This window comes from Strongylocentrotus purpuratus, unplaced genomic scaffold (genome assembly GCF_000002235.5).
Source record: "Strongylocentrotus purpuratus isolate Spur 01 unplaced genomic scaffold, Spur_5.0 spur5_scaffold_21, whole genome shotgun sequence".
Classification (NCBI taxonomy): Eukaryota; Metazoa; Echinodermata; class Echinoidea; order Camarodonta; family Strongylocentrotidae; genus Strongylocentrotus; species Strongylocentrotus purpuratus.
The window spans coordinates 7656687-7672547 of NW_022145607.1; the positions used below are offsets into that span (position 1 = coordinate 7656687).

At 37.2% G+C, this 15861-nt stretch overlaps 1 protein-coding gene across 1 annotated transcript; it reads right to left on the bottom strand.

Annotated features, from left to right (window-relative positions):
- Positions 1–5806: 5806 nt before the first annotated feature.
- LOC756752 (metabotropic glutamate receptor 1-like) lies at positions 5807–6666 on the bottom strand. The gene has a single exon (XM_001196473.3). It carries the CDS (start codon positions 6518–6520, stop codon positions 5807–5809), a length of 714 nt encoding a protein of 237 aa, XP_001196473.3. The 5' UTR covers positions 6521–6666.
- Positions 6667–15861: the final 9195 nt, after the last annotated feature.

The window sequence follows — 15861 nt, forward strand, 5'->3', positions numbered from 1 at the left end:
TAATAATGACCTACTTACATAGATAAACTGCAACAAATTTGTATCCCTTTATCATGTACATATTCATTTAAATAATATGTGAAGGCTGACTATTAAAGCCGGTATTGCGTGGGCCTAATATTTGCAAGCGCTCGATTAAAAAAATAGATCCATTCAATTTCATTCATGTATCAATGTCATCATTTCGATACATCTATTTCTACACATTGTTATTAAAAAGTGTTAGAAGAAGCAGCCGGCAATATTCTTTCAACACAAATACATTTATATTACATTTTCACCCGGGTATAGTCAAGGATGGAAAGGGCGTAGGCGTTGGTTTGGGAGCGAAATCAATAGAATCAAAAGATCTATGCAACTTTTCTCTTACATTACCTAAAGCTGATAAAGGGAAAACTATTATCGTTTCATTTTCACCTCTGCATTCATACTCAATTATGTGAGATGAGAAAAGTGCATTCACCCTGAGTGCATTTTTCACCTTTTCTTCTGCATGAGAGCACATTATATTATGTAGCATGGTGAGTGACGTATATACATAGATGTAGTTCGTGATGATCAACTTATCGCTTGAGATTTCGGTGGAAAGCGCTTCATAAGCACCGTTTTATTATTATCATTGTTATTATTCAGCTAAGAATAGCAAGAAGCGGTGCGTTGATTTTTTGTTTATAAAGCTTTCTTTTTTCTTAGGTGTTCGGAGTATTTTTATTTTCTTTCTTTTTTCCGAATGTACCATTACAACTGCAGCAATAACCAAGTGTGAAAGGAGTTCATCAGATTTTAAGGTGAAAAAGGTTCTGTCATGTTATTCTTTTAACAGAAAATGTATAGGTTACTGCACAGTTAAAATTAAAATTCTGTTCGCTAACAGGCCTATATCCAGAATCCTTCCTTTCAGAAAATACATGTATCTAAAAAAAACTCTTGGCACATACAAAGTCATGTCCAACTATGAAACTTCCTCTTAATTTATTTTCAAACGCAGGTGAAAATAGCTGACGTCCAAAGAAAAGGGGACAGAAGTGTTTGAAACCGATTAAAGTGGAAAACTCTCGATAATGAATCTATAAATCGTCTTTTTTCAGGTCTGCTTGTTTTATTTCACTCTGGTGTCCACTTTTTATTCCATTAGCAAAATGAACAAAATAATAATAATTACCGCGTGGATTTAAAGTTTCATTAGAAGTAAATTACCTTGAAGAAGAGGAATAACGTTTAAATTCTTCTTTCATTATATCAAGTCTTTACCAAAGTTTATTGTAATCAAAGAATATTGCTCTTGACAGCATCAAACGGATCAGCTCGACTGATCAAGTTTACCTACCTCGCCTTCTCATAATGGCAAGGTCCTTTTCCTCTGTTAGGCTTTCGGTAGATATCTTGATCTAGAGCTTACATTTCAGAATATCAATTCACTTACCGGCTTTATCATTATTTTCAGGGAAATCCTTTTAGGTATGTCACGATTGAACGTATAAATAACTTGCCTGTCTTCTCTGGGATTATATTGATTAGGTTTCGATAGAAATGGGTTTAAGGTGGATTTTGAAATCGCAATTATTTCATTAGGCCATGATTTCGTTTGATTAAGAAACCACTTCACCTTTTGCCGATCCCGCCCTCCTTTAGCAGGAAACGTGCTTACAGCGTATGTCATCATAGTTGAGATATTCTAACTTTTAGTCTTTTCTGAGAGCGAGTATGAATACCCTCTTGTTAAGAAGTCTGATAACATATTTTGAAGCAAAATTGGTGCGCAAGGAAATTCCATGTAACGTGTGTTGCAACCACGAAGGCAAACTACAGAAGGTGACCTATACATTAGCCAAATACATGTATGTTAGGAAACATTTTTCCCCTGGAAATTAATTCACTTCTGTTCAAGTTTCGGAGAAGCTCAGTGCAGTATTCGAGATTTGACCCCCCCCCCCCTTTCCCTTGAAAATAACAACAAATTCATAAATAATAGTACTATCACAGATTATTCACTTTTATGTTGCTTTAACATACCAGTATAACACCAGTATCATCATTCACGTATAATGCGAGCATGTGGATGAAAATAATATTATAAAGAATAGTAATACCACACAGGCGCGTACACAGGGGGGGGGGGTTAAACCCCCCCCCCCCCTTTGGTAATTTTTTGTGTGTAAACCCCCCCCCCCCCCCCCTTTGGATTTTTTTTTTTTTATTATTATTATTTTTTTATTAAAAAAAAAAAAAAAAAAAAAAAATTCCCATGGTTGACCTAAAAAAGCTGACCTTACCCCCCCCCCCCCAACGGAGCAAAATGTCAAATTTTCAAATTTCGAGACCAAAAAAAAAAAAGTGTCCTCTTACCCCCCACCCCCCCCCCCCCCCCCCCCCCCCCCGCTCATTCAGCGGTCGGCTGAGTCGTCGGCCCGATTTCCCGATTTATAAATGTTAAAACCCCCCCCCCCCCCCCCCTTGAAAAAATCCTGCGTACGCGCCTGATACCACATATTATTAACTTTCATGTTGCTTTAGGTCCATGCTTTAACACACCAGTACAATACCAGGGAGGATGAAAATTATCTTACAAAGAATGCCTGTCATCAACTTCAACATTTATAATTAGAGCTTGTGAATATGAAGTCGATGTAACTCATGCTATTTAATATGTATGATAAGTGATAATGAAAAATAATGTATTGTTGATATGTAAGGGGTGGTAATAATGAGACAGGGTGACAGAAACGATATAAACATGCAAATAAAAGGGGGAAAGGGGCACACTGATCCCGGGAAAGTAAAAGTCTCTTTACAGCTGTTGCAAGAAAATAGCGGAGGCAAGACGGAGAATAACCAAATCTATGACAAAGTCCATGAGAAGGCCTATGTGAAATATTTGAGCAGTCACGATACATTCGCTGCTACCTGCGAATGCCCTTAGTACTGTTTAAGTCATACATGCCACCCAAAGTTATTGTATTCACACCATTTAATTGTCGATATGGTATGCGCACAGCAGCATTGTGTTCAATACGACATGAGCATTCAATTTCTGGCCAATGTGATTAAGAGAAATCGAACCGGAAAATTAGTTATTTTCCTTTCCTGTCGGTTGAGTCGCTTCACACTGTAGATACATTGGATATCGAAATAGAGAAACCTTCTAATAGCTTTACAATCGGCTGTAGAAGAAATTAGACATAGATATTAGACCAAGTACTAGCGTTATAAGGAAAAGGAATTATAAACACTTCCTTTCAGGCTTCTGATCAGCCATGCTAAACACTCATCCCAAAATCTTGCTCTCCTATTAATTTATTTCATTCATATCTAAATTCTCCCTTTTTAATCAACATTTAATTCATTATAAATTATCTATTAGCAAAAAGTTACAACTTTGTAATGCAACGCATACGAATGTTCTTGTAGATACGAGTTGCTAATAATATTCAGACGATGAATATAAACACCCTTTACATCTCTAAGCCCTGATTTCATGGGCAATATGACTTTCACATTAATCATCCTCTACAGTTTTGCGATAAAGTTCAAACAAAGGCAGGAAGACATTAACTCATATTTTGTACACACATTTAGTGCCTTTCTGTCTCTCAACAGGCGTATCAATAAACCTAAACAGTGAAGCTCGAAGTATCAAATATAAATGCCAGGAGCGAAAAGGATGTTAGTATGGCCATCATTATCCCAGAGAATTCAGGGAAACCAGTGTTGTTTCTCAATATTGCCTTACCGCATGATGTTCACGAATAGTTCAGCTCACTTATATAGTTTCATGATCATCAACAAATCATGTCCTTCAAACTGCTTGTGGACAAAATGAAACTTCCCTTTTGAAGAATAATCATGATGTGATATAATATTACAGGAAAAACTCGCATGTTCTCTTTCCGCTGTTATTTCCCTAGGATATCACATTGATATGCTGCGAGTTTTGTCTACACATAATAAATTATATCTTGATAATAATTATCCATATGATATTGAATTTCATATTGCGGTTGGCAAACCCATCTATTTTTGTATACAAGACATTGAACCATCGAATATCCTGCTAGTTTCGTGCGGATTCACTTCAACAGCGCATGAGCACTGTAAGTCTTTCAATACCTTCATTCGCTGTATAAAAGTTCTGATATCTAACCTTTTAAGTTATCGTCATTACCCATATTAGCATCGTGATGAAGATAGAATTCTAAATGAAAGTTTAGCACGAGAAGATGCTAAACTTAATGATTTACATAGCTCCATTACTTACTTTCAGTACTAATCATGGTAATGGATTAAACAAACATATTCTTAATTGAAGACGACACGTCCCATCCACATTTTGTATGGGGGTCGCCATAGCAACGCACATTCCGCCAATTGTCCACAGTGTCAATCATTGTTACGAGGTATCAAAATGGTTTCACCTGGCGTTGGATTAATAGACAATAATGATAAAAGATGTGTGAGCAAAGGTGAATGTTCGTCAAAATTGGTACTTTTATTGATTACGAGACAGAGCTTAAACGGTTACAGGTGTCAAGACACTGAAGGTCGATTGAAGATGACTTTATAAAGGAAAGAGTTTTTTTGTAGTGCCATTAAGAGCGTTTGTACATTATGGTGGCCGTTAATTGAAACAGGTGAAAGAAATAATTGTTTCAGACAATGGACATTTTGGAGAGCTCTGAACACTTCGGCATTTCCAAATATCTCTATTTGTAAATGCTAAATCTTGGCAATACTTGCGTTTTATTTTGTATTTCAGTGTATGCCATCTTGTAACCCACTGATTTATTATCGGTATACAAGTCTAAAAATGATAAATGAGTACAAATTTTGCAATGGGATAACAATTTATGATGGGAGATGTCTACAGTATACGCTTGGTGCCGCAGAAAGATGGAGTTTTAAGAATTTTAGAATATTCATCGATTCCCGTAATTAAAATCAATTTTCGATATTACCAATATGATTAGTTGGACCTGAACTTATTAGGAGGGGTGAGCAAGAAAAGGGGAGATCGCCCTTACATTAAAAAAAAAGTGTTTGGAAGGGCCGTACACCCCAGTCCCCCCCCCCCCCCACCCCCCCCCCCCCCCCCCCCCCCCCCCCTCCATCACATCCCTGAGCGAGTCCGGCAGCCAGGCTTGAGTATGGAGGAGCGTGAAGTGACAACATAGCAGGTGTTTGGTAATATTCAGTTGACTTAATTTTGTTCTACCATACATGTTGCAGGCTTATGTCAGAATTGAAAACAGGTGATTATTCTTTGATGCATTTATCATCCTGTTTGTGTTCCTTTCATGAAATCAATTCTGTTTCGAATTTTTACAAGCGCGTGTTCAATAATGATCGGCGTTAGAAAGAAATGTCCCTGACCTTCCTCCCCCTTAACTAGTTTCGTTGTTTCTCTCTGTTAATCTTGTAAAACAGTTTTTTCACCATCATTTGGCTTCCTCTACCTGCTCTTTTTTTTCTCTCTCTAGAGCTCTCTCTCTCTCTCTCTCCTCCCCTCTCCCGACTCTCTTTCTTCCAAACCCGCAATCGTCGATCTACCAGATCTAATTAATTCGATGTAGTTAGATTGTGATTTTCTAGATGACTTCCAAATCACAAGACATGTTACTGTCAATACGTGTGAGACTTCTTGCTCTTCGCAAGCCGATGCATCTAGTAAAGACAGATCTATAATAACCATGGTAACAGCAATTAAAGGTTTTGTTCAAAAACGGATACTGCAAGTAAAAATAGAAGACCAGTTTCTATGAGTTGAATGTCTCTAATAATCATCAATGATCTCTATTTCGTAAATAGATTTTCACTTACCTATTGTATGCACCACAGAAACGTATGTCCAGTTATATCTCAGTACAATATCCACCATAGCTTGAGCCTGAAGAGTATCCGACGGGCAAACTCTCAAGAAGTATTCATAGAGGGTCTTATCGCTCAGGTCACGACTAGTCGCAGAGTACGCAACCTGAGGAATATTGAAGAGCTGAAGGAGATTCTGGACCTGGATCGCAACCTCACTGGACCCTGGCCCTATCACTGATGTGATTTGCTTTCGGGAGCTTACGAACTCGTCGCCTTCCGTAGTCCCACTGCATTCTGGCCGGGTACTCTTCTCGTCCGGTCTCTCAGACTCAAGATTATCGCTTATGAATTGAAGACTCTGTTCAAGGGCCACTGAGGAATACCAGCAAGAGTCCCTGATCTCGCAACCCAAAGTGACGTCCTTGAGTATTTTAGGGTCCTTGTTGATTTTCGCTAGGGTATGAAGCATGACTTCTACTCGATGGATCCCGTACTGTTCCCGTACCCGGCCGCATTCGCGTGCCGTCGCTTCCACTTCGGTCGTCGGCGGGACATGGACCGAGAACAGTGCTCCGATGATCAAATCGCCGTCCACGCGGAGAACTTTCCGGTCGCTCCTCGCAACCCCAGTCGATGTCGACATCAAGGTACAAATCATGATCGTAGATATTAAACTCAGATTTATCCATCGGCAAACGTTGAAGGTAAATTCCATGTCGTCGTGAGATGACTATGAATCCACTCCGGAGAAAGTTTATTAAGAATTTAGCCTGAACAGATTGGGTGAAAGCCACATTCCTACTTCTGCAACAGTACGATTACTTAATATAGCGAAGGAAGCAAGAAAAGAAAAGAAGTCAAACCTACCGGTGCATAGAAGTTAAACTGTCATAGTCAGTCTGTGTCCGCAGGTGTCGCTCTGTCATGTTTGTTAGTAGGGCTACATTTTCTGAATTCCCAGCTTCCACCTATGTATACCAACGACTGAGGAAGTGTCGATGCATTTATTTCTCCTAGGACATTATAATCCTACACAAGCGGAAAGAAAGAAAAATCGAGCATGTTGTCCTCTCTTACTGAACCAGAAGAAGCGGAAATTTTGCCCCATCCGATTCCCTGGCGCGCTACGAAGTCGGAGAGCGAGAGCGCGGGCAATAAAATTTAGTTTGCTGGGAGAAAACTGTCGTCTGCTAGATGAGAAGCCAGACGAATGTGATTGGTTGATTGAGTACTGTGCAACCGACCGACAATTCCACTTGCAAGAGATGATAACATACAAAAGGTGAAATGAAAGTTGTCTTGTATCGCACTCGAGAGGGCGGCATCGGTTTCCTACGGACAGAGCCATCTATATACAGAGCCATCTATATAGATGGCTCTGCCTACGGCGGACAAAGCCGGGACAAAGTGTATGATCGAATCTCTTTGATAAACATAGCTATCCTTTATTAGATGGTTAATAAATATATATAGATAATTATTATTAAAAAATGGGATCTCTATGGTTATAATATCAAATGACACAGTAAAATGGCAATGTGTTAATTATTCATATGCATCATGAATTGAAAACATCCCTAAAATTATTCATCAATATGGAATCAATATGGAATCAATAATAATAATACAATGTATTTCATGGAAGTTCTGAAGAACGTCAATAAACACATTGACTTGTATAACTCTTTTGATTAAAAAAAAGTTACGCGCTAGGTTTGTAACCTCCTTCGAAGGAATTTACAAGGGACTTTACTTGTTAAAATCGTCAATAGCAGTGAACAAAATCAAACATCCGACCATTCTAATAATACAATATTTTTGGGATCGGGTTGAGTGATAATTATGTACCACTAAAACGAACTCTTTTGGGTATACCTTTCCCTAAAATAAACAATGCATCATATTAATAATGAAGGAATGAATACTTAATTAATTAATTTAATTTGAATATGATATGACAAAGGGAAATACTTGTACTTTGATAAAGTTGTTTAAGTAATGACACAGTACATCTTTCATCCAATAAGAGGGGACATTATAACTAGTTATCGTCATTTTAGCTGCAGTTCATAATTTAAATGGCATCAGCGGGGATTGACAGAACCTTTTATCGTTTTTCCCTTGAATGTCTTGAATTTGAAGAAAGAAATAATATGATGAAATTAAATTTGTACAAAATCATATATTACACATTGATTCTGGATTCAAAGATTTTCATTCAAGCTTGAGAGAGTTTATTGTTAGAACTGAAACAAATTGCTCATGGTAAAAACTGAGCTGTAATGTGATCATACATAATACATATTCCCCATGTTTGCGCGGACCCCACGCAACGAATCAGCCAATGTATGATGATGAATGATGGGGGTTTTTGTCTCTCTTAATATCAATTGTAAAAATACATTCAGATATAGACCAATCGGGTTACTGCGTACTTGTTGAAAAGGACCTATATTTTATTGGACGGGAAAAGGCAGACTGTAACATGAAATAAGTCTGCAAAACATTTTAAAGGTGCATGATGTCGATAGTTAATATGTGGTTTGGGAAATAACGTGAATTCTTATTCGACTCTATTGATGACAGAGCTACACCATCAGCGTGTCCCGGGGGTGGCTTTGGGGTTGAGCCCCTGACGCCCCCTCCCCCCCCCCCAAAAAAAAATGAATGTTATTTAGACACCAACGATTGTAGGACAAGAAGCAGTAAATAATTCGTGGCTTGGCAGTCTTGATTGGGTACTTGAAACAAATAAACCTGAGATCAAAAGGTCCCCTGTCAAAAATAAATAGCTAGCCCAGGCTCGCTGGATAGCCTAAATGAAGACAAGAATAGCTGAATGGAGCTCTATGCCCAAGCACGCTTGCCTATTATGTTGACCACTGGGTGATTGCAGACCAACTAGGCCACTTTCATAATGTAACCAAATGTATGCATATGCCTTTGTAAAGCGCCACCATACGAATTCTTTTATTCACCTGTTACGAATAAAAGGTATCTCAAAAGTCAGAATTCAAATTGCATATACTATTTGTTGCTACAATGACAACACGTCATATATAATTTGCACACTGCATGGCTATCGAAATACAATAATTCGTAACAGATGAATTGAATAATTTGTATCGAGGCACTTAGGTATACATTTGGCTACATTGCGAAAATGGCCTTTTTAGCCCCTATTGGAATGTCAGCTATAAATGAGGGTGGGTGGATGCTTTCAATAGACTTGAATGTGAAAGACCCTTTGTTTCCCTTTTTATTTGAAAAGTAAAACCCTGCTATATATGTTGCATGTTGAAAAATTGTTTACAGACTTGAGAAAATATAGGATGGGACTGTAGAGAGTGAATGAGACAAGTAAATTAAAGTTGATATGTAAACAATATTGTTAAAACTGGCAAGAGGGGACTCTTGATTGTATTTTAAAATGGGGCATAGCTTTGTGGCTAACGCTGACGACAAGCGCAGATAGCTTCAAATGTTATGCATACCTTTCACGCAAAGGTTGTTCTTGACAACCAGAGAGCTTGCCAGAGGCAACCAGTAATGTATGCAGACTGAATTCCAAGTATTCTAGTTCATTCATCAATAACAGGTTAATGGAATAACTCGACGTCACTAGGTCCCCAAGAAAAACTTCGATACATGCATGCATACAGTGGCGTACGCACGATTTTTTCAAGGGGGGTGATTTCAAGTAAAATGTAAAAATCGCGGCGAAAATTTCGAAACGACTAAAGCCAGCCGCTGAATAAGCGGGGGGGGGGGGGGGGGGCAAGAGCACATTTTTTTTTTTTGGGGGGGGGGGCTCCGGATATTGGAAAATTATGTCGTCAGATATTTCGTTCAGTGGATGGGGGGGGGACACTTTTTTTATGCCTCCTTTCGCACACACATTTTTAAAATATTTTTTACAACTAACAAAATTCGAGGGGGGTTAGCCCCCGAAACACCCCTCCCCCTCCTCCCCTGGGTACGCGCCTGCATGCATAATTTTATTAATAAAATATGTTATAAGTAAATGAATTAATAAACTGAATAAACGTAACTAGTCGTGTGCAATGACCTCGTTAGTATAAAGTTAAATTCGAACTTCCCCTGGATTTTAACTCATACAAAGAAAGACAATGATTTGTGTCCAATGCTGGAAATAGAATGAGGGTTTAAGTGCAATAAAACATTAATTGCATGGAGGACAACAATTAAAACCAAGAAGCTATCCCGGAAGCTATACAGTAATGTTTGCTTCGTATCTGTCATTAGAATTTTCTTTCTCGCTCGCATTTCTTGCGAGCCGCGCAAAACGATGAGGTGAAACAGTCATCTCCTAATCCAGCTATTTTTCACTAAGAATTACGGTTTTTCAAAACCCGTTCCATTTCCCCGATGACAGGTATTATAGGGAGTGATTCATTGACGGGATACTAATGTATTGATGTGGCACTTAGCTAAGACATCACTCATTCCATTCGTCTATAGATCGGGTAAAACTCCAAAAGAATTATTTTGAATGGAACAGCAGAACATGGCTCATTCAGTGAAATGTGCAGGTCACGTGACTTTTCTCACTGCTTTCAAACCAAGTATGACTTGACAATAGATAATGTATTTCGATTTTCCTAAGAGGTATGTCACGTTTGTCCGTGGCTATAGCAACGACATGGACTACAGTTTACAGCAAGGTTATGATAACGGCGCCGGGGTGCATCAAGGGTGCCCCCCCCCCCTAAATTGCAAATGATTGAGATATTTACATTTTATTTACAACGAGGAAGCAAAATGTTGCAAGCTCTTCTGCTCTTTGCAAAACGGGATAAGTACGAATATCAGGATATATAGAAACAATGATTAGAAAAGTCGCTCAATATAGTTTTCCCCCAGATAAAATGCAGTTCTTTTGGTTTTTAGGTGTAGAAGCCATCATGATAATGTTTGTAATGGCTCCCATGGTTGATAATCAGTTTTGATATCCGCCTCTCTGCGTGTCCCATTGTCATAACAGGATCTTATGACTGATCACTTTCTATTCTCTCACTCTTTGCAGTCTCTCATTTTCATAACGCATACAATGCTTCCAACTATTTTGCCTTTCTAACGTGATGGCTCCGGGGTTTCCCCTCATTACCACCATTTTTCTCTCTCTGATTTTTTGCTTATATGCGTTTGATTGTTTTTTTTTACATTACCCCGGAAAAGCGAAAAGGGATTTTTCTCTACTGCTCTCCACCTAACATCAAAATGTTTATTTATGATTTATGAAGCAAATCAGATCAAGGATAAGCCTATGAGGTAAGTAAAAGTGTAGTCATGATCGTGATTAAAATAGGGGAAAGGATTGGATGTATTGTAACATATCAAACTTCTTTCTTATATGTTTTCCCCCTTTTTTCCTCTGCCGATCCAATAAAAAAAATCTCTTGGTTTTATTAAATAATTAGAGCCTCTCGCACAAATGCACTAGCGACTTTTCAAATTTAGGAAAAAAACTTCCCTAAATATACAACTGCATTTCTGAATATTTATAAAAGGGTATCGGGTATACATTTCGTATTAAAATCACCTAAATATAGATTTATATTAAACATCGTATATTTCCCCTCCCACTCTCTCTTTCTCTCCCTCCCTTTCTCTCTCTCTCTCTCTCTCTCTCTCTCCCTCTACCTCTCTCTCCCTTCTCTCTCTTTCTCTCTCTCATTATCTCTCTCGACCTTCTCTCTCTTTCTCTCCGTTTGTTTTCCCCGGCCATTTAATAAGAAATTTGACGTGCTCTATTTTTGCTGTGCTTTTGGGAATTGTCATTGACAGGTTGTAGACTCCGTGGGGTCATGAATATTTCATTAATCTACCGACGAATAACGGATATAGCATGCATGTTAAGGTGACAACTTATTTGAAGGAAGTTAACATCCTGCACAACTTTAGCATTATTTAATGCAAATTTTACAAGAATAGTTTCGCTTTTTCAGTCCTTTATATCTAATTTATTAATGCATGGATGTAATTTTTTTATTTATGTTAAATAGTCATAAAACTATGATCATAATAATGCTGAGAGGCCCAAATGTTGTTTTGGTTCACAAGGAAACAGATTGGTATTAAACATTGGGTATACTATACTATAGCTTGGTACGAGCTCACTTATCTCTGAACCAACCTAATTTAAACTTGATTTCCCCCTATAAGATTATATTTTCCACTTTTAAATGACGATGAGAAATAGTTTATCAGATGATAGTGAAATGCCAACAGTTTGTACATCAGTAACCTAATGGGATTATAACTACCAATTAGCATCAAGTAAATATGTAGACATTTAAATTTCCATTTCTGTTTTTGCTGTACGTTTTCCCCTTTACTAAAAAACATAAAATCCAGGTTTATATGATTTATTTTATGATTATGCTTTATAGTCATAAACATGATGATATCTGACACTTCATTAGAAACTTTGAAAAACTTCATTAAAGAAGCCATAATGCTGAATCAAACTATTAAAATGTCCTAACTAAAACGCACACAACTTTGAGCAAGTTATGCAACCAATGAAATATTCTCGTTCTTATATTATGAGAAACTACACTTGAATTTTATATTTACATTTTTTCCAAAGGTTGCACAATAGCATATTAGGCATCATTATACTCATGGCAAATAAAAGATAAAGAAGCGCCTACCTTTTGCTGTTAATCCATTTTGTGAAAAATATGAGATATTCCGTGAGCATAAATTACCAAGAAAGTGTATTGTAAATGCCTGTTATTAATAATCCGTGTCTTGTGCACCTGCTAACAGCTTTTAGCGTTGCTATGATAAGTTTTGCGCGCCCTGTGACGTAATAATCACATCGCGCGCAAGGTGCTTATCTGTTATCATATCAAACTGCTATATTAGTTGGTAAAGGCAGAATGACTAGCTTGCATAATCATTATCAGTTTCCTCTGTTAATTGTACAAAGTAACATATGTATTCATTGTAGTCTCTTCTGCAATCATAATTGTTGTCAAATTAATTACCAACAGTGAAATTTATATATATTAAATCCATATTTCGACAGAAATTAAATGTTCTGTAAACTTCGCAAACCGACTTTTTGTAATATCATTATTTTTGCCATCTCTTTAGCTCTCATTTCGTTCTCTCTGTGTGTTTTTAATGGATAGAAGACGTGGTAAAATACTTGAAGATATTAGTTGGGGGCAGAATAAAGCAATGGATGATGGGAAGAGAAGCAGGAAGTTGAGATGACAATGATGAATGGGAAATGATTCGGCAGCGGCGTATCCAGAAATGGATAAACGGGGGCGGAGTCCTTTCCCTGCCAGATAGAAGGGGGCCAGGGGCGGTGTCCGGTGCGGGGGCGGTGTCCGGTGCGTGATATAAACAATGTAGACGGAAATAGACGAATAGAAAAAGGGTTGACAAAAAGAATGGTGACGTGAAGAACAGCGAAGTAGGTGAACAGTCGTGGTGATAACGACTCGAACGTCAAGGAAAACGCTACGAGAGCAGGAACTAAATGAATATTTAGTTTTCATAACATGAACGTTTCTCCATTCTCTGACACCCCCCCCCCCCCCTTCTCTTTCTCTCTCCTTCTTTTTTGTCTCTTCCCATCTCTGACATGTTTTCAATGTTTTTTTCTTAATTCCACTTTTTCATTTCCACTTTTTTCTTTTCTCATGCCTCTTCCTCTCTCTCTCTTTCTATCTCTCTCTCTCTCCCTCTCCCTCTCCCTCTCTTTCTCTCTCTTTGTTTAAAGAGAAATTGAGCAGCAAATCACAAAATTTAGGCAAATTCAGTGCTTTATTTTATTCTTTCAAATTGCAATTAATTTGATATATTCAACAAATTACCTTAAAAGTTAATATTTTCTACTTAATGAAATATGGTTTTTCATTTTTACTGAAGCACAATTTCTTGAAATGTCCTAAAAACAATGGTGTCACTAATATTCAACATTCATGGTTATAAATGTACATGATTATGATGCATACGAATTTGACATCTGGAATCAAAATCAAAATAACAATTGCACACATCAACATGCAGTTACATGTTTTTTTTTGTTAATTACGAGGAAGCAATTACATGTTGAACTATTTTTTTTAAAAAAACCGGTTTCTAGAGGCAATTTATTTCAAGATCTTGCATGAGTCAAAAACCTAATAAACCATTTTGAATGATTCATTTTTACATTCTGCATTATGCAACTGGTATGAAAAAAAGTTTTGTTTTTTTTTTGTTCAAAGAGAATGCAAATAAAACCATGCGAAACCATATATCAGTTTTCACACAAGTCATACCGGTATATAATTCTTTATCACATGTATACATCATAACTTTACCAGTCCTACTTGAACACTAATTACATTTCTTCAGAGTCAACTACATTGTTATAATAATCCATACACTTACCATATTATTATGATTACAAGCAAACAATTTTGAATTTCACAATGAAATGAACTCATGTTCACGTATTAACAATTTCAGTTTCATAACTCCTACATGTACGTAATCTTCTTTGCCTATTCAAAAAGGTGGATTAAGTACCAGAGTGTCAGTTCCTGTACAATACACATATTTATTTTTTCCATTCATTTCTGTACTCAATCTATGACATTAATAAATGATATAAGACATAAGCATACTGTTAAGCAATTCCAACTGAACTAATGAGGTATCAATCTGGAATAGCAATGTCCTCATGTGGGTTCAAATTAATCAAAATAATACTTTTTTTTCATAGCAATATACAAAAAGGTAGTAGTCCCAATTCAAATGTGTACATTTTAAAAAAGAAGACCATGCAATGAAGTATAAAAATATAGACAAATCAAAGACAATTAACAACATCACATCAGGCAAACTTATCACTGTCTAGAATCCACCTGTAGCACTTTGAATAATTGAAATATAAAATGGAATGCCAATACATGAATGATGTACATGAGATAAAAAGAAGTTGTTTAAAACGGGTGCCATGCTCGTCTCTATATGGCCTATGAATATATACTTCAATCATCTGTTGTTATTATTTGTTATGGTACACATACATGTATGACTGTTAGTGTTCTTAAAAGCACATCAGGTTTAAAGGGATCCGGTAACTTTATCTCAGATTCTGAAACAAAATTCTGGATTTAGCTCATGATGTAATGATAATTATAAACCTTTAGGTCAGTCAGGAGCCCCATGACTTTTACAAGCCGATCGTCTGTCTGATTATCAAGATATTTATGATTGGAATTACAAATTTTGAAAACCGTTCGCCTGACGGTTTTCATAACACTACAGTCTATTGGGGAAAACGAGTATGGTAAAACCGGTCACTCAAAGATTTTTACTTTTTTGAGGCACTTCTTGATCATTTTGAAGCGCAATTTTTTTATGGCTTCAATATTACACCATATCACAGACACTGATAACACTTAGGGCCGTGTATCTCAGATTTAACATTGTTAAACGATCCCTTTAATACATGTATAATTCAAAAGATGGTGCCTTATAGTCCATAAAATAGAGACTATGATTGTAATAGACAGCCTCACTTGTCCTGCCCCTTCTCATGCAATAATGACCAATCACTGCAGCACTCATTTGCAGTGGAAATTAAGCACAAATTACCCAACACAAAAGGAAGATATCCACGACAGGGACAAGAAATTATGTTTGCTACTATATACCACAATAAAGTAACATCGTTAAATACAATATATTGAATGTATATCATTTCCCTGAAAGAAAACAAATAGAGACAGAAGTGTTTCAGAAAACTAACATGCTTAAATTTTACTCTGGCTCACTAGCACATCTAGCGATCAGGGCAGAAAGAGGTGTGGGAACATGGCCAACCCCCCAGGTGAGGGGGGGGGGGGGGGAGGGTAATGGTCACTTGCCATAAACTGCACTTGTTTTTAATCTTTATAAATATGATTAGAGATATTCAGTATCATGTGTAGGTAAATAAATAGTGGTACGTGCCTCTTGGAACCTCTTCTAACTTTCCATTCCACCCCCCCCCCCCCCCCGAAAAAAAAGAAAGAATTGCCC

Excerpts from the sequence above, each read along its gene's own strand:
- LOC756752 (XM_001196473.3), bottom strand. The coding sequence starts at position 6,520 with ATGGAATTTACCTTCAACGTTTGCCGATGGATAAATCTGAGTTTAATA.